General features: G+C 42.1%; 1 protein-coding gene across 7 annotated transcripts in view; it reads left to right on the top strand.

Annotated features, from left to right (window-relative positions):
- Positions 1–2,613: 2,613 nt before the first annotated feature.
- Nrg3 (neuregulin 3) overlaps positions 2,614–20,001 on the top strand; it is a 1,164,783-nt gene continuing 1,147,395 nt past the window's right edge. For all 7 annotated transcript variants that reach the window (XM_060390919.1, XM_060390917.1, XM_060390915.1 and 4 more), the window contains exon 1: positions 2,614–3,462. In XM_060390919.1, coding sequence (XP_060246902.1) covers positions 2,628–3,462 — 835 coding nt within the window. In that variant the 5' untranslated portion in view covers positions 2,614–2,627. The remainder of the gene's footprint in view (positions 3,463–20,001) is intronic.

The following is a 20,001-nucleotide window of genomic DNA, read 5'->3' as shown; positions in this document are numbered from 1 at the left end:
CTGGAGATGGTTCTTTGTGAGAACAGTTGATGTTGAATACAGTGGTTCATGCTCCAGGAAGAAATGAACTCAATAGGGAACCATAAATAAGCTCTTAAAGCTGAGTAGAGGGAATTTGGAAAGGAGTGAAGAAATCTTTGGGAAGCAATGAAGGAAATGTGGACACTGCCCAATTGTTGTTTCAGGAAGAGAGCATTTACCCACAGAAGCATTACAGCACCTCTCTTTGTGCTTTGGATTCATTCCAATGGGGGAGGAAGAAGGCAAAGAACACAGAATACTGGGGGTGGGATTTGGGAGGGATGGTGATGAACTAAGTGCAGAAAAAAAAATCTTCTTTCTCAAGTGTCAACACCAGCACCTACTATAATGTGGAAATGCTTTTATTTACTGCATGAGAAAGTCAAGGAGCAGATGCCTGGCAGCCCACAGAAGGTTAGGGCTGGGTTAATTTTTACTTATGCCTTGCATTAGAAAGCCAAAAGAGTACAGATTCAACACTTGCAATTCTGGAAACCATAATTCAGCACTACTGGGTTAGGGCATGTTCTGTCAAATTAAAATCCAAAGGTTTTCCTATGAGGGAAGTTTCAGTGTTACAGCTGAAAGAGGTGACAACCACATTACTGCCATCAAAAATAATTTATTAATCACTTCTGTGCAAAGAACTCTGGTAGGCACAATTCCCCAAGGGCTTTCTGTTTGAATGCATTCTCTGCACTCTGCCTTCTCCTCAGAGTAGCATTCCCTATTGCTCTTCACCTGTGAATAAAATGGATACCTTGGAAACTTCATCTTCGCAGAGTGCATCACAGGACGGAAGACTGCTGTCTGCATCAGCATCCTCAGACAGTGCTGGGATGTGCGCTATGAGGAAGATGCCATTCTCAACCTACCATTCTTGCATGGCACTTGTAAAAAAAAAAATCTCATTTGCTTCCACCTTAGCCTAGGAATCTGTGAAGTATTGGGAAGCATAGCTTTGCACCAGCCGCATACATCACCTTAGCACTGGCTCTTTTCCCCTTTCCTGCTCGTGCCACCTGGTCCACAGAATGTATCAAAATGTACCTGAGATTGGAAAGGCTCAGGTCTCTATCTATACCCAAGGGAAGAAACGGACCACGGAATCAGAGAGATTAACGAGTATCTTTTCTCATTGTTGCCTCTCGCCTTGTGTTCCAGAGCGAACGCATAAAGATAATACTTTCACAAAGGTAAGTTAATGGCTTGGAGACCTGAAAGCGAAAGGTCGTTTGTTTCAGCAGCATCTCTGGGCAACTCCGAAGCAAAGGTGGTTCTCAGTCCAGCTGCACCACGGAGGGGCAGTGGAGCTCAGAGGCGCCCTCCCACCTAACACGCCCCTGCGCGTTCTCCCAGCAGCTTCACTCCGACCCCGCAGGATACGCACCAGAGACCCTCACAAAGGCTGAGGGGAGTTGCTTGGTGCCACACTTCTCCAACGGGAATCCACTCGGATCTTTTATTTATTTAGCGGGCAATAAGAAAGCACCATTAGGTGTTGGTGGGAGGCGCTACTCCGTCCGAATCCCACGCTGTCCGCGGCAGTTCCGAGCGCGGACACACACACACACACCACACACGCACACGCCTGGCTCAGCGCGAGAAAACGCCTGGAGCAGCCTCAGGCTGAGGATCCCTGCGGTCCGGGACCCTCCTTGCAGTCTCCCATTTCTGCTTGCCCTACTCTAGCGGCGCCGGGGCCGTTTGGAATCCTCCGCGCGCTGGTTTTGGGTGCGCCCCTGGGTGCCCCGCTCCCAGGCGACGGCGGCGGCGGCGGCGGCGTAGCTCGCTGGAGTTTGACTCACGGGTGGCGGTGTCAGCGGCGGCGCAGAGCCGCGGGCGGCGGGAGTGAGGCGAGCCCGGCCGCTCGCCCTCCGCGCTGCGCTAGGATTGGTCTCTCCCGGGGAGCGCCGGCCGAGGGTTGGCTGCAGGCCGGCTGGAGAACAGGTGCACTTCCCCGCCCGGGCTCGCCGAGCAAGCTCCGAGCGGCGCGGCGCGGCGGCGCGCGGGGCTGGGCGAGCGGCCGCCCGGCTGGCCCCCTGTGTCGGAATGCGGCTCGTGGGCGCCGGGCGTCCAGCGGCTGCCCTCCGCGGCCCCTGAGCGCGACGGGAGGCTTTGAGGTGGGGGCAGCGGCGTCGCGGCCGGGCGCCCCAGGGAGCGGGCCGGGCGCGGCGCCCCGAGGATGCGGGCGAGGCTGGAGCGCATACAGGCGGCGGGCGGCAGCGGCAGCGTCAGCACCGGCAGCGGCAGCACCGGCAGCGGCCGAGGGACCCCGGCGCGCAGGAGGCAGCTAGGCGGGCTGCAGACGCGCCCCGCCGCTCCCTGACCGGCCGGCGGCGCCGGGGCCGGTCTCGCCCCTCTACCGCGCGCCTCGCCGCCCCCTCCCCGGCCCGCGTCCCCTCCCCCGTCTTCTCCTCCCCGCCCGCCGCCCGCCTCTCGGGGGGAGGGGCGTGGGGGCAGGGAGCCGATTTGCATGCGGCCGCCGCGGCCGCTGCCTGCGCCGGAGCCCGCCGCCGCCGGAGCCCGCGCCCGCGCCCGGCCCGCGCGGCCCCATGCCTCTGGCGCGGCCATCGGGGGGGCGAAGGTGAAGACCGGCTCCTAGGATGAGTGAAGGGGCGGCCGCTGCCTCGCCACCTGGTGCCGCTTCGGCAGCCGCCGCCTCGGCCGAGGAGGGCACCGCGGCGGCTGCGGCGGCGGCGGCGGCGGCGGGCGGGGGCCCGGACGGCGGCGGAGAAGGGGCGGCCGAACCCCCCCGGGAGTTACGCTGTAGCGACTGCATCGTGTGGAACCGGCAGCAGACGTGGTTGTGCGTGGTGCCTCTGTTCATCGGCTTCATCGGCCTGGGGCTCAGCCTCATGCTGCTTAAATGGATTGTGGTGGGCTCCGTCAAGGAGTACGTGCCCACGGACCTGGTGGACTCCAAGGGAATGGGCCAGGACCCCTTTTTCCTCTCCAAGCCCAGCTCTTTCCCCAAGGCTATGGAAACCACCACAACGACCACTTCCACCACGTCCCCAGCCACCCCCTCTGCCGGAGGCGCCGCTTCTTCCAGGACGCCTAACCGGATTAGCACCCGTTTGACCACCATCACGCGGGCACCCACTCGCTTTCCTGGGCACCGGGTGCCCATCCGGGCTAGCCCGCGTTCTACCACGGCACGGAACACTGCTGCACCCCCGACGGTCCTGTCCACCACGGCCTCTTTCTTCAGTAGTAGCACGCCAGGCTCCAGACCCCCGATGCCAGGAGCCCCCAGTACGCAGGCAATGCCTTCCTGGCCCACTGCGGCGTACGCTACCTCCTCCTACCTCCACGATTCCACTCCCTCCTGGACCCTGTCACCCTTTCAGGATGCTGCTGCCGCCGCCTCTTCCTCCTCACCCTCTTCCACCTCCTCCACTACCACCACCCCAGAAACTAGCACCAGCCCCAAATTTCGTAAGTAGACGCCTTCTCTCAGCTGCTGTTCCCTGCTGATTTTCTTTCAGCCCTCTGGCTTTCCTTTCTCCTGGTTGCTACTTCCCCATACCCAGTTTGGGGCAGAGTGTGAGGCTATGGTTAAAACTGGCCTCCAGGGGGCCAAAGGTGTGGGTCTTCGCTGGGTCTGTGTGCAGAGTAGGGGCACCAGACACATCCAGGATATCTCTGAGCCGGGGCCCCTACTTCAGTGGGTCCCAAATGAGAATAGACTCCTGACTCCCTTCAAAGGGTTAAGGCGAGTGCAAATCCTTCTCACTACAGACTTGAGAGTGAGCCCAGGTTGTGTTCCCCTTAGCGGCCTGGGGAGGGATGGTGCACCCAACCCCTTCAGCCCTCCTGTGGGGATCTTTCCTAAGCACAGCCAAAACTGTTCTATGATAGACCACAGAGGGAAGTTATGACCGGTGTGGGGGTGAAGAGTGGATGCAGGTATTTGGTAGTGATGTCCTCAGGATATGGCTGGCAACTCTTCCGGCATCCCTGCCCAAGCGGTGACTAAGAAGGGTTAACTAGAAGCCATTGGGAGAGGTAGGGAAATGAGGTGCTCCTAGATGGGCGCCTCCCCTCAACCTGTCCCCGGGGCCATTGCCAGGTGTGGAAATTGTGTCTGTGGCCACTGGAGTGAGTTAACTGCGAGAAAAATGCCAGGGGGACTCCGCAGCGCTGCGGGCCCCCAGGGTCCTGGAGAAGTAGAGGGTTTTTTTTTTTTTTTTTTCTTTTCTCTTTTTCTTTTCGTCAGCTGTGCCAAGCATTTGCTTTTGTTCCTTTCCCAGAGGGCTAAGGAGTACAAACCTGATCTCATCTTCCTCCTAGTCCATAAAAGATGAGCAGACTAGGTCCGGGTTTAGTACAATGTCCAAGCTCTTTGTAACACATCACCCTTTAAATATAGCATTTCAGCCTTGCTCAGTTGGTGCCAGCAGCGGCCAGTGGAACCTGTAAATATGGACACTTTCTCTTTGGAACTGTAATCTTTCTATTTTTATGAGCCTTGCAGGTAACTAATTGACCTCCACCCCACCCTCTCCCTTTAGTGAACAGAAATCACAGGAACCGTCTGTTTCTGCCTGAGGATCAGGATCGGAAAACACATGTGCAGCCTCTGAAGGTTATTCAGGACAAGCCCCCAGTATGTCAGTTCAAGTTCCGAGCAAAGCTATTCGGAAAATAAGAAAGAAAGGAAAGAAAAGAACCGGTTTGGATAGGTTGCCCTCCTATTGTATTTCTATTTATGTTTTGAGCTGTAACATTGGGGGGAGAGTGCTCCTCCTGAACTGTTCAGTGCTAGAAGGAATCAGATGGTTGCTTTCAGTTGTGTTAATTTTTTTTTTTTTGTTTGTTTCCTTGACCCCAAATCTTACCTTGGATGTTATTTACCTTTGTGACTTTTTTTTAAAAATGTAGGGTACTTGTAAGGGGACAAAGACTTTTGCTTTTCCTCTGCTTTAGAAAATTGCATCTATCCCTCGATGGTCAGTGAGAGACAGAAAGGCAAAGAGAAGGAAGCTTCCTGCCACAAATGAGACAGCAGTAGAACCCTGCACTGAAGCTGAGCGGCTTCCCTCTGCTTTGCTTGACATGGTGATTTCTGAGAGCCCATTTTCCAGAGAAGGGAGGGCGCTAGGGTCTCCTTTCAACAAATCCAGCTTGAGTGTTGTGAAGGAATAAAGGACTGTTGGTGTCTGTAAACACAGTCAGTGGACCAAAGTAGGTGTCTATCTATGTTGAAAACCTTAGAATTCTCATCTGTTCTGCAGCAGTTCATATGAATAATGAATTGTGGATTTACTTCCCACCCCCGGGCTGTGGGGAACACATTGGGGGCATTTCCCTGTCCTTTCTGTATTGATTTCCTTACTTTCCATTCTGAGTTGCTCTTTAAAGAAGGGCCCAGGGTAATTATTCCTGCCCCTCCATGATCTTGCTCTACATTCAGTAGAAGGGAATAGATGGCAGCCTGTTTAATAAGTCATGATTATTGACAGGACTCTCAGTCTCAAGGAAAAAAAGGGTGGGAAATCTGTGAAGGGTCTGGGTGCTTGCATAGACATGCAAGCAGTATTTGTTTCATGTGTAACTAGGGTCCAGCTCTTTCTCTGTTTGAAATCTTTAAAAGAGTCGAGTGAAAAGATTAAAATGCAAATGTGCAGATCTAGCAATCCATTATCTGGTTTACCTGCCCCAATAAAGGACATTTTAATGAAAAGAATAGGAAAATGTAGTTTTATTAAAGGTGAGTTTAAATAGGTAGGCTGTTTGGTAATGCAAACAATAAACATAGTTTATTTTTTCATGTAAGGTTTTTGGATGACTACCAAGAATGGAGGTATTTCGTTTATGGAATTATCAACACTGCTATAGTAGGCTAAATTAAGGCCCAAGTAACTGTCATTCAGATTGTTCATTCACTTGTTTTGAAAATGGCATTAAAGTTCTCAGATGAGACGTTTCTTTGTGCACATCACCTGTTTCTATACTTTAGTAGGTTTGCTTTCCCTTTGCTTCAGCCTGCTCCCTCCACCACTGTTCAAAATGATCATCTTTGCTCTTTTTGTATCACTTGAAGGCAGTTAAGGACAATGCCCTGCTTTTGTGAGACTAACCTACTTATTCTTTAATGATGAGGGTCTTGGCTTCTTGAACAGAACATTTCAAGGCTTACAGGATGAATACATTTGTGTTCATCTTTGGCAACGTGATGGCTGCTATCTGCTAATTCATCATAGCTCTTTGAGTAGAAGCTTGTTCACTGAGAAAGATGACAAGTGTTCACTGGCCAACAGATAACAGGACTTTTGACCAAAAAAAAATGGTATTTTATTTTTCATATTACTTGCTATGTGAAAGGTTCATTTTTATGACTATTACCAGTTTTCTTAGGGATTAAGGGGACAATAAGAGTGAACTTAAACAGCAAGCACAAAAAGATCATTTTCATTTGACTCTTAACTTTCTGTCTCTATCCGTTGGGCCACTTACTGGGTATTCCAAAACTTTCATGTGTCTCTGGAACATCTTGCTTTTTCAGTGACCCAGAGCTGATTTTTCTTTCAGACTCATTGAAAACAAACACTATAAACAAACTGCAATTGTAGAATCAGTTCAATATGATTCTTCTGAAAACATTCTGTAGCTATGGTATAGATGAATTAACAGTTTTAAGACAAAGAAGTCTTTACACTACAGATAGATAACAGTGGTTTTGTACAAGGTATAAACACTTTTGTTTGACAGCAGTTGAAATTGTTTTCTTTGATTTCAAATGTGCTCATACAGTAGTGTCAATGCAAAAAGGGATTGTTCTGGAGTCTTGGACTTATTTTACATAGCTGAAAGCACTGTTAACAAACAGGTAAAAAGAAAAAAAAAGAAAACTCAAGGCAGTGTTGAAGTTGAAATCCAACTGCAGCTGTTAATGGTTGTTCTTGCAGTCATCTTGAATGAGTCTATCATGAATTCTCATGAATAAGATCACAAGTATTGAATGGTATACTCAGGGAGGTAATTTGAAGATAAAATGTCCTATTGATGTTTAAACATGGTGTGGTAGTTGTTTTAATTTACTCAACTAGCAAAATAAAGTTCTATTGAATCATATCAAGTGTGATTTTAAGGGGAGCCATTGCTGAAGTCAATTGTTTTCTTGCTTTCCTTTTCAACATCCTCACTATTTAAATCAATTATAGCTGAGGATGCTCACAAAGCAACTGAGCACTCTTATGGATGGAGTGCAGGAGTTAAGCCTGTGCCTGATTTTTTGTCTATAGGAGTCAAGGCCTTCAGAGGACTCCCAGCAGAGATGGTGGCCAAAATGAGCGGCTTCAGAGGTCAAGATTAATGCTGCTTATAGAGTTTACTTGAATGTATTTCCCCTATGAGCTTGTGTTGCATTTTGAGTATGTTTTTATTTTCTTTGTCATTATTGCAGGATTATGAGGCTTTTCTGCTTTAGCCTGTTATACTGTGAGTTCTGAAACATGCATACTTCATTTTGTGGTCCTAACCAAAAATAAAACAGCAGCATCAATGTGGGGCTAGGTGTAGCTTTTCCAGGTTGCTTCGTGGGTTCTTTTGAATTTGTCTTACTTCATTAACAGCAGGAATTTTAAGCATCACTCCCTGGTCTTTAAGAACTGTGATAAAGGATTGTTTACTAATGACCAGTGACTTGTAGGCTTTACTTCTTGTGCTGCTGCTCAAATATACTTCAAACAACCACACACTGTTTACCTGTAAACTTGTGAGCAAGGAAATTAACCAAAATCAAAATCAGCATTAAGCAGGCTATCTGTAGCACTCTCTATGGTACAGAAGAACTCAGATTCTCTAAGACGACTGTGGGCCACAGCAGAAGTTCTGATACAGGCTTGACATCAGTGCTGGCCCCAGAGAGCCAGCATGTGTGGGAAGAAGTTACACCTCCCTCTGGATCGTTCTAACTCTACTTCTGCTTATACCACAGCGATGAGAAAGATGGCTTTCAACTTATTCCATTTATAGATTTTTTTTCTCAAATCCACATATCTAGAGCCAATGCATATCTCAATATGTTGAAATGAAAGATGAACATTGGCCCTGAAATATATAGAGAGAGAAAGGGCAAGAAATAAATGTAAGTCTTTAAAATGCAATTGAATCACTTCTGAATAGAAATAAAATTCATTTCAATCTTCAGACTTGTGTGTTGGGTAAGAATAGCACCACGTTGTCTTGAAAAATAAGCAAATCTGCATGGGTTTTGCTACTCACCCAATAGTCAGTGAAAATGGTAGCATGCATATAGTTTGACTTTTCATCTCTCTCTTATTCCAGAAGATTTCATTCCCCATACACCTTATTATATTGAAGAATGACTATGACTGAATGTTTCTTGCAGACTTTTAACTTATTGTTATTGTTGAGCTCTTTATTTCTTTGATTATAGACAGTACTAAATATGGAAACTTTCATATATATATATCCATGTAATTTCAAATTCTGGGGTTATTTTAGTGATTTCTTTTTCTCTTGGGTGAGTCAGGAGGTGTGTGGATTTTTTTTTCTATATTTTTACTGGTTGACTTTTTGATACAATTTGTATAATGTTTTAAACAAATTCTCCCTTATTAAGGCATATGAAACTTTCTTAATTGATTTAGGAAGTTAAGACATATTTTAGCATTTATATAGTTGAACTATTAATGTTTTGGTGCTTTAGAAAAATGTCTAAATATTGATAGGATATTATTAACAATTTCTTGCATTATATTGGCTTATATGGCATTTATTTTGATAGTATTTATTTGATACAACACCACAATTGTACAGTTGAATTTTATTCTATACTTTCATATTTAATTTTCACAGCTCTTGTGATACACTTTATCTTTCATATTCATTTATTAAACAGGAAGCCCGAAATGCTGTTTGGTGGTTTGTTGATTTTAGAAAATTAATAGAAGTCATTGTTTAAAAAGGAAACCGTTATCCAGGTGTGGTGGCACATGCCCTTAATTCTAACACTCAGGAGACAGAGGTCTCTGTGAGTTTGGATCTGTGTATGGTAGAGGCCAGTTTGGTCCACTTAGAGAGCTCCATGCCTCTCAGGACTACAGAAGAAGGCCTTGTTTCCAAACTAAAGACATAGATAGATAGATAGATAGATAGATAGATAGGTAGATAGGTAGATAGATGAATAGCTATATAGATAAACAGACAGACAGATATATGATAGATAAAAATAAAAGAAAAAATAAGAAATTTTGAAAGAAAGATAGAATTAAACAATACACACTCATTCTGTTTTGTTTGGGGTCCGTGGTTTATTCTTGAATATATGTCCACTTGTCAGAGAAAAGCGTGTGTTCCCGAGTAATCTCCCATAAATTACGGGCTTCTGTTTGAAGAAGAAGAAGTGAAGCATTAGTGAAGAAGGTGGCTGGCATGATTCATACTTGCAATCTTATCCTCTTGAGGTCAAGGCATGAGCATGAGTTCAAAGACAGCATGAATGTTATTGCAAGCTCTCGTCTTAAAACGTAAATATAAAACAAGATACAAAAAAGGAATTTACAGGAAAATGATTTTCACAGACACTGTAATAAATATGTTCTCTGGGTATTATTATAGGTTTATTCCCTGCCATCTAATTTAAGGTAATTTCTTTTTTTTTTTTTTTGGAAAAAAAACAAAAAACAACAAAAAACAAAAAACAAAACTCTCACCTTTTGGAGTTTCTTCAAAACATTCAACTACAATGTAATTGAAACTACAATTAACTTTCATTTCCACAATTATGTGTCATTGGCTTACATAATATTTAGCTAAATTGCAAAATTGTCATAACATTAGCATAAACAAGTTTGTCACCCTAACCATGTTGGTTAGGGAATGATTCACCTGGCAGCTGTGGAGTTGTTGGAAAGCCATAAAGCTGACCTTTCTACTGTGTCCAGGTCTGTGTGTGGTGAAGAAGGAAGGTGCTATGAGCCAGCTAGAGTTTTTATGGAAAATTTAGACTATCACAATTATAGAAAATGAGCCTTTACTCTATGTATAAGGAACTTGGTTGGAACAACACTAGAGATGCTTATTAGCCATGATGACGATGACTGTCACAAACACCATATCTTTTTTTTTTTTTTTTCCCTGCAGTTTATTCAGGAACCTTAAACAATCCTCGGACCCTGGGGAAAGCCAGCCCACAGCTTAAATAGCCTCTGGGTCTCTTATCCTAAGGAACTGCACAGCTTAAAACACTCGTTCATTCCTCACAACCTTAAGCCCCCCTCATGGCATCTTGAAGATGATAGTCACAGCCTAACTCTGCCCCGTCCCTATAACATGCTCTATTGCTTTTGTGTCAGGGGAGACTTGTTACTTTCTTGCATGGGCATACTAGTCATGTCACCGAGTGGAAGTCCTGGAGCTTCTTTGGGGATCTAAGCCTCTCTGATCTCTCTTGTGGTACCAAAGCATGCACACTAAGATGTGATATGGAAAACTGACTCACTTCTGATTGCCCAGAAGCAGGAATCCTCCATTTCTCCTCTATTGTTTGTCTCCATTGTTTTCTTATTTAGATATAACATTTAACGCAGAGAGGAGCTAAAGTTTAGGAGAAAATGAGTGAGACTACAGAATGATCTGCAAGTCTAAAGCACACAACAGCTTGGAGAGCAATAGCCCAGGGATCCATTTTGTGTCATTCCTACACAGCCCTACTGTCCCCAGGTCTTTAAAGTGTGGATAGAATTTACATGAAAATAGGGAGAGAGTCTGCATTGCATTCTTCTCTTAGCACCTATTATAAACGAGATCTTGGAGGAGTGATAGGTTTATTTCTCCACAAAAGATCTCTTTTAGATATGTGTTTGTCCTTTGGTGTACCATAATTATATATATATATATATATATATATATATATATATATATATATATACATATATAACACCTATTATAAAGTCTGTCTGTTGGAAACTCCTTTCTCACTTGTTTTTATAAGTTTTAATATTTTGAGACAGGCTAGTCACTGTTTATAAATCACAGGTTACTATTTCTGACCATGAAAACTGAATTCTGAGTTAAGTTTAATTACAGAAGTCTAGCAGTGTCTATTATTAAGTTTTTTTTTTTAAGTGTCCTTTAACACTTCTAGGTCACTGTTTTTAGAAGTGACACACAAATCAAAGATGCAACACAGGGCCAAAGATCAGTTTGTTTATTTGTTTATCTTTCTGTTTTAAAAGAATCTACATAATTACCTTAGCATGAATATGCCTAGAATTGTGAGAGTAGAAATATTTTATTGTAATCTTATTGTAATCACCGTCATATTTTGGTCAGATTCAGTTTAGTTCTACATGGTTTTTTACTTTGAGCTGTGGGAGGATTGTTCATGGGATCCCAATCTTGGAAGAAATTTGAGACCTAGGTAACAATGGAAATGAATGTGGCCAAGTGGAGTCTCAGTGTGAGCCAAGAGAATTTGTGTTATCTTGGCATTCATTGTCTGGCTTATTTTTAAAGGACAGAGTCAAATATTTTTAGTATAATCATGCTTGGCAATAAACTGGCTGGCAAGTGGTCATATGATATGTCTGGGACATGTGTAAATTGCATAGATTTTTGGTGATCAGGAACTTAAAGGATTGCTGGATCCTTAAATAATGAGGTACCTGGGAAATAGCTGAGTTACATAATACAAGGAAACCACTACAACTCCCCAGAAGGTCTAAGTGGAATGCTGATGACACTTGATATTCATCAAAAGAATTTCAATGCAGATGCACTCATTCTTTGTTATTTCTTATTTGTGTATCAGGGGTCTTTTTTATTTATACATGAAAAGAATATTCTACTGAATAATTTGAAGCATGATTGAGATTGTTAATTATGCAAACTTATAAAAATTTATGGAATGTTTGGGGATATAGCTCAGTGGTAGAAATTTATAGTGTTTGAGTAATATGTACAAGGCTTAATCCCTTTTAACACTTACACTCAAGTACATAAAAATGGAAACTAGTAAATTAGTAAGTTTATTTTACAATTTTTGAACAGCCATCCTGAAAACTAGGGTTAGTGTAACATTAGAAAACTCTACTACTAAAACCAAAAATGACATGGGTAAAATGATAAACTCTCATAGACAATGGATGATAGGTCTGTTACAAAGAAGAGGGGCAGGGAGATTCCGTGCCCAAATTTATTGTTGAGGAAATGCTGATGTTGGCTTGCTGGTAAACTCTATTCTAGCAGTTAACAAATGCATAATGATGAGAAAAATTATTTATCCTAAATGCTGTTTTTAATGGAATCATGCTTAACTGAATTTTTGGTATGATGTTTTGTTTTCTTATTTAATTACTGAGAAATGGTCAGAGTCAATATGAAAATTTTCTCTTTACCAAATGAGTGGTGTTTACCAGTATAAAATATATTAGCTTCCAGCAATATAATTATGTATAGGTAGTATATTAAATATTTTATAAACCAATGAATTATCATGGTTTATATTAAACGTAAGTAGATTACATTGGAACTATTCCATATAGGTTAAATCACTTTTAAAAATGCCCACAGAAACAAATTAGGATCCTCCCACAGAGGGACTCTGAAAGGCTCTGCCCTGCAGACTATCAAAGCAGATGTTGAGACTTATGGCCAAACTTTGAGCAGAATGCAGGGAATCTTATGAAAGAAGTGGGAAATAATAGTAAGATCTGGAGGTCCATAAGGAGAGCAATAGAACCAAAAAATTTGAGCACAGGGGTCTTTCCTGAGACTCATACTCCAACCAAGTACCATGCATGGAGATAACCTAGGATCCCTGCACAGATGTAGCCCATGGCAGTTCAGTGTCCAAGTGGGTTCCGTAGTAATGGACTGTCTCTGACATGAAGTGATTGGCCTGCTCTTTGATCACCTCCCCCTGAGCGGGGAGCAGCCTTACCAGGCCACAAAAGATGACAATGCAGCCACTCCTGATGAGACCTAACAGATTAGGATCAGAAGGAAGAAAAAGAAACCCACCCCTACCAGTGGACTTGGGGAGGGGAGTGTATGGAGAAGGGGGAGGAAGGAAGGGATTGGGAGAGGAGGAGGGAAGGAAGTAGAGGGGGGATACAAAGTAAATAAAGTATAATTAAAGATAAAAAAAGACAAAAAAAAGTTAAAAAGGCCGACGGAAGAAGTTGAGGATGTTAAATATAGAGTATGTTTATATTTGCTTAAGAAATCAGCACCTGTATTGTCTGAAATTCATCAATCTAAAAAAAAATCACCCTATATATATATATATAGGGTGATTTTTATATATATGGTATAATTTTTCAAAAAGAAAACAGCAAGTACTTGGTTAAAGAAAAGCCCTGTGCTCTATCACATATTTGGCATTTCTATGCTTCATGTTGAGTTACATATATATTAAGTTAAGCAAAATAAACATTAAAAAGAAGTTTTTATTTTTATAATGGTGATGTTATAAGGCCATTGATTGGACATTTAATAATATTAAGGATGTTAGAAAATGTTTATTATGTAATATTTGTCTAAAACTTATGGTTCAAAATTAAATAAGATGCCAGGTGCACTAAGCTTTATAGTTGTAAAGATAGGTTTAATATTTAGTAACCAAATTTCAAGGAACAATTGTGTTAGTGGTTATTTTGGGATTATTAAATGAGAATCTATTCATTTTACTGTACTTTTCTATATTTTCTACAGTTTGGTTAATGGCCATGTATTATGCGTGGTTAAGCTGTTGAAGAAGTAAAGAATAAACCTCACAAATTGTTTGATTATGGGGTTTTTGAAGTTGATTTTGTGTAGACTCTTAATTTTTCTTCTTTATATCTGTGCTTTAAATGGAGGTGCCAGCATGAAGGGGTTGTCTGAGTTTGAGGGCTGGCTAGGAAATATATTTTCCTTTGTTTCTTGGGAGCTCTGTGGTTTAACCTAGCCCTTATCTTTTAGGGGAAGAGACATGTGTGGGCATTTAGTGAGTCATCAATGGCTCTTTGCTGCTTGCAGATGTTCACCAGTCTTTAGCATTATTTTTTGTGGATGGACACAGCCAGTAGAAGCCAGTAAGTCACACATTTGTTCTACATTGAGGATAAGATGAAAGTAAGAAGAGGAGATGGTAATGTTGGTTCTTAGAAGGCTCATATCAGATGGTGACAGTGAATGAATGCAGAGAGTAGCTTCGAGATTTACTGAAGATGGCAAACTACTCCCAAAATCAAGAGACTAGTTGGCCAAAGCATAAACACACTAAATGGACCAAGAGCTAGGAGGGAGTAATGATTTGTAGGTAGCAAAACATAAGTTGTGTTCAAAGCCCCACAAAGCACTCACAGAATAACAAAAGAACTGGAGTGGAAATGTGGCTCTATTTATATGTTTAATTATGAGAAGTTAAGGTCCTGTTTACCTTTGGGGAGTAAGGAACTTAGTGCCATTGAAAACATTTTGCATATTATTCTGGACGCTTATTACAGGAGACACTTATTTTGATAAAATGCATTCATATGCATCCCTCTGACCCATGAACTTTTTAAATATAAATCAGCAAAACTTTGAAAGATAAAGGATTTTTTGTTTATAATATTTATATAGATTTTACCAATTCATGCTGCCAGGGCAGTGGACTTTGGCTTATGTATTTTCTCATTTGTAGACCCCGAACCATGACAGTTCTCTACATTCCATAATATGCAAAGACTGTCTTCCTGGCTTTTATTTTCAAGATCTGAGCTGAGGATATACTCCATGTAGGCAGCCTCAACCCTTCCTGATTTAAGCCTTTCTAAATCGAATTTTTTTTGTTATGTCAAAACTTCTGAAGGTGTTAAGTTACATATTTCTCACACATATCTCTAAAAATATTCTTGTGTTTTGATGGTGCCTACATCCAAGCTCTCCAAATAGAGGTTTACAACACACAAGTGTTCTAATTTGTATGTCATCTCTGTGATGAACTTGGACAAAATTTGTAGGAAATGGGATTATTTGATTTACACTTCCAGGTCATGAACCATCATTGAGGGATGTCAGAGCTGGAACACAACCAAGAATGTGAAGTAGAACTCATGGGGGGTGGGGGAGATGCTGCTTACCAGGTTTCCCTCTGGTTTTTACTCAGTGTGCTCTCTTAAGTAGCTAAAGCCAACTGTCTGCTGATGATACAGTCCATTCTGCACGGTGCTGTACCCACCCACATCAACCATCAATCATGATATTCTTTTCAGACATGCCCATATACCAGCCTGGTAAAACATGCTCTTCCAGGGTGAATCTAGATTATGGCAAGTTGACAGTAACAACTGACATGGATAAGAAAGCCAATTCATTAGTGACATTTGAGGTTTTGTTGAGCAGAATGTATATATGAGAGAGTGCATAAACTCTGAAGTGTATTTCCAACATGACAGTACATCAGACCATTTCAGGAGCGAGTCATTGGTGCTGACAAAGGTATTTGCTAAGGAGAATTTCCTTAGGCAGAGAAATACAGAAGTGAGTGCAAGGGAAGAAGCTGGTCATTAAAGAAGGCAGAGGTCTTAGTCCTTGCACTGTAGAAACAGCATCTCTCTGGCAATAACTACCAATGAAGAAAGCCAGAAAGAATGGTGGATCTAGTTATCATCAGTGGGTTCTTTATGGTGAACAAAGTGGCTGAAATAACTAATTTTAGATTTTGGTATGTGATGCACAGACACAGTTCTCCCATTTATGATATGAGCTCTCCAGATGGCCATACATTAACCTTACATTGCACAGACCCCACCACCTTACATCTCTTAGTCCTAACCATGTGATTCCTAGCCTTGGAATCAAAATTGGCATTCCCTCTGAATGCTGTGAAACATCATCATTTGATCCACAAAGGTGCTGCGTGGGCTCTGGAAAGAGGATTCCAGATGTATCCAAAGGGTCAGGGGTGTGCCAATCAATCAATACTGGAAGTTTTGCCTCTGCAAAGTTGGAACACAGTCATAGGTTAATTTAGGTGAAGTCATGCAATCAGGGGCTGCCTCTTGTTATTCTTCTAGTATCTCGTCTTGCAAATTTTTAGATATTTCAAAGCTGTTATTTTGGGTTAAATCTAGGACTGTGTTGATGTGACTATGGATAAACTAAACATCCTTGAAGCACAGCAATTCTATTGCTTCGTGCAGCACTTTGAAACAGCAGTGGAGTGAATTCAAAACTTAAATATATCTTGCACAGATCAGAGCCCATGTCTTTGAGAAATTTGCAGCACGCTAGTCTTGGTAGTCTTTAGAATGTCCTTCCCACAGAGACCTGGCACCTGCTGAAAGTACCACAGGTACTCTCACATCCTTGCCTTACTCCCGGCTGTGGCCTCCGTAATTCCTCTGCATTTTCAGAACCCACTCTAAGGACTGGCGAAGCTGTTTCCCCTTTCTCCAGACGTGTAAGTATGAATGTGGATTAGCGATGATGGCCAAAAGGTTCTCTCCAATCAGATAATATTTACTTATGTCAGCATTTATAACATGCCGGTCAACATGTACTGGTATTATATGCTTGAATATTGTAAGTCTATTTTATTGACATAGATAAAGGGAAATCTTAGTTGTTTGTAAATGCCTTTTGATATTTAACAAAATGAGAGCTGCTTTGGAAAATAAGTCAGGGAAGTAGATCCGGGTTTAAGAGAATCCTTACTGAGCCTGTTTCTCTTCATCCTTCTCCTGCGATACCACGATACCACACTGAGGCTCATCTTTCATTGTGAGCAACGCTGAGCAAGTTATGATAAATAATGAAATGCTTCTTTTTGCCATGGTCTACAAATGGCTGAGTGTTGTGAAAGTCTGAGTAGTGCTATTATATCTAAATGACTAGATAACATACACATGTTAACCTTAAGAGAAAAGGTTAATGACCAGGATGCTTTCAAAGCAGCCTTTGCCTGGTCTTTTCTCATGGCTTTCTGTATACTACACACACACCACACACACACACACACACACACACACACACACACTCATACACACACACACACACAGACACAAATGGCTGATGCCTAAATCATTTGTTTCTAGAATGAAATTTTGAGGCCTTTGTGCTTGTTGTGTTGCCCGGAAGCAGTAGTGGATTGAAGCAAGGGAGGTGTATCACTGAATGAATGGACTTTCACAGGTGCCACAAATATATACATTGTATTTGATGAAATGCAAATGAAGTCTTTAAAAACTCACAGAATAATTTTTATTAGACCTCAGCTCTCTATATATTCTGCTTTTTTTTTTTTTCAAAATTAACTTTTATCATGTTTCTATTCTGTCTCATCCTCATTTTGAAGAATGGAGCCAATCCAAACATATGCAAAGTGAATCTCTTGCCTCCCTGGTCCTTTCAAGTGTATTTCATACAATTGAAGAATGTTGTTCACACTAAATGCCTGCTCTCTTCTTTGTCTTGGTTGCCACAAATACCTGTATATCTAAGTGCTAGGATATGAAGACTTTAATTGCTCACTACAGACTCTCTTTATATACTGCATTCCCATTGTGAAAATTGAATTAAATTGCTGGTCCATGAGCTCTTTATACTGAAAAGAGAATCTTGCACATTCAAACCGTTGAAAAGGTGATCTCTGGCTACTGATAAATCTAAACTCAAAAACTTTGCTAAATTTTAGCACTGAATTTTCTCACATTTCCCCAGAATTATCACTTTGCCAAATACAATATCCTGTTCCCCCCAGTAGAACAGCTTCTACTCCCCATATGAGCTGTAAGGTATGAAGTGAATTGCTTTAAAATAGATCACATTTTCAGAGTAGTGCTCCGGCTGCATCCTTTCCATTTCTTTTTACTTCTGTGCCAAAAAGTCCACTTTAGTCTTCAATTATCAGTTACACACAATCAAGTGAACCTCTTGACCTTACCAAAGAGAGGTGCTTTCATGCCAGGAAAGTTGTGTGGTTGGATGCTTGAGAATGTTTTTGACTTCAGGTCAAGAAGGATGGCTACCATTTATTAGATGAGAGAGATTCAAAGAAGGAAGGTGATCCCCTAAAAGTCCTCTATGGCTCTGCTTCCTGACCACGTGCCTTCTGTAAGATTTGGGATGGGCTGTGAAGGAGTAGTGTGCCCTTAACAGTGGGACCACTTTAGGGCATCTGAAGATGGTCTCAGAGGTGGAAATCCTGACGATGTAGGTGCAGGTATATGGCTTCATCTCATCTTGGTTTCTTACCACTTTCTCTGAAACCATGAGTCACACACTCTAGTAAACTTGAGGACATCATTTTATCAGTTTCTAGGATTTTCTCACAGACTGGTGGGAGGGTAGAGAATCTTTTCTTAGGGAAGCATATCATTTCTTCACAGAGAGTTGATGTTTGTCACATCTGTAGTCTTCTTCACTTCTGAGAGGTAGGAGATCACATTGGAAAGGGAAAAAAATAATCATTGAAAGCACAGAGGGAAGGCTGACCTGGGGTCATGAAAGTACTCTCACTGCTTCTACTTGGTTGAGACTCAGGGTTAAATGGGCTGGTTTCTGGTTTTCTGTTTGTTTGTTTTTTTTTTTTTGTTGTTGTTGTTATTTTTCTGAAAATTAAGTTGTTGGGCAACAGGTTCCTCAAGTCACTGAAAAACAGTTCAAAAGCTTCTTTGTCTGAAATTAAAGTTTCATGGTATTAATGTATTTCTTATTCTACCTGCTCTCTTATCCAAGACTTCCTTTACCCACCTTTCTCTGCTCAAGTGTTTTTTTTTTTTCTAGTATATTGTTTATAGGATATGTGGAATTCATCATTTACTGCTGTCCCTATTTTGATGTTTTACACAGGAAAGCATTTATTACATCTTAGTGTCACACAAAATTTACTTGTTTACAACTCTAAAATACCTCCCCTACGCCCAGGCTTTCATGCTCACATACACAGACTGTGCTTACATTCACAAAGTGTGTTTGTGTGTGTTTCTATGTGTGTGTGTGTGTGAGAGAGAGAGAGAGAGACGGAGACAGAGATAACAGGGATAGGGACAGGGTGAATGAGACAGAGAATAAATTGATTATAAAAATCAGAGTATGAACAGGAGACCTGTAGGAATTACTGTCCAAAACAACTTGATTTCTTTGGAAGTATAAGTTCGTCTAATTCTAGATATAATCCTGTCAGATCCACCTAGTTCAATAAAATTTCTAATTGTTAAATTTTACATTGTTATGACAAGAAGAAAAAATCTAGAAACAGCTTTTCTCTGAGACAGTGAGTATGTACCTTTGGATTTGGTGGAGTGAGGTCTTTTCCTTTTTGCCTGTATCCTTAGACTTGGCAGTAAGAGCCTTAATTTACTGAATCTTCTCATTGATCCATAATTCAAATTCTTACCAGAATTTCAGATGGACCATTGTTCCTGAGCCTTCTGTGGTCTAAAGGTTGCACATCAGCAGCAACACAGCAAAATCTTTCCAAAAAGTTTCAAGGGGACCTTAAGGATATTTTCCTGCAATGAGTATCTAGTCCCAGGTGAGAGGAAAGCTTGTTATATCTTTGGGTGATGGTGTTGTGGTGGTGTCCTATCATTTTGGCCTATTGCCTCATCATCATCCATGCCTCTGTTGTTGCCTGGGTAACTGTAGGCACAGGTGAGCTTAGAAGTATTAAAACTGCCTTGTGCAATTCAGTGATAAAGGTTTTTGCCTTAAGCCCAGGAGGAGTGCTGTGGGCCGAAGGCTGTGTCAGCAGGAAAGGGCTAACAGGCAGGTGTTCCTCACTAAGTGGTCTCTGTAGTGGGCTTCTCAGGTCGCCAACACAGAATGCCACAGATTGGATCACCTAGACAATCATCATCAATTTTCCCCCTTTCAGAGGTTATAAATCCAAGGATTTTGGAGGCCAGGTGGTTTTTATTTCTGACCTGTCTCTCTTTGGTTGCTGTTTGCCCACTTTTTTTTTTCTCTGTGTACTTTGGTTGTCTTGTGCGTCTAAACTCCTCTTCTTGGAAAGACATCTGTATGACTGGATTA

This window comes from Meriones unguiculatus, chromosome 9 (genome assembly GCF_030254825.1).
Source record: "Meriones unguiculatus strain TT.TT164.6M chromosome 9, Bangor_MerUng_6.1, whole genome shotgun sequence".
NCBI lineage: Eukaryota > Metazoa > Chordata > Mammalia > Rodentia > Muridae > Meriones > Meriones unguiculatus.
Note: the sequence above shows the minus strand (reverse complement) of the source record. Positions and strands in the feature narration are given on the sequence as shown.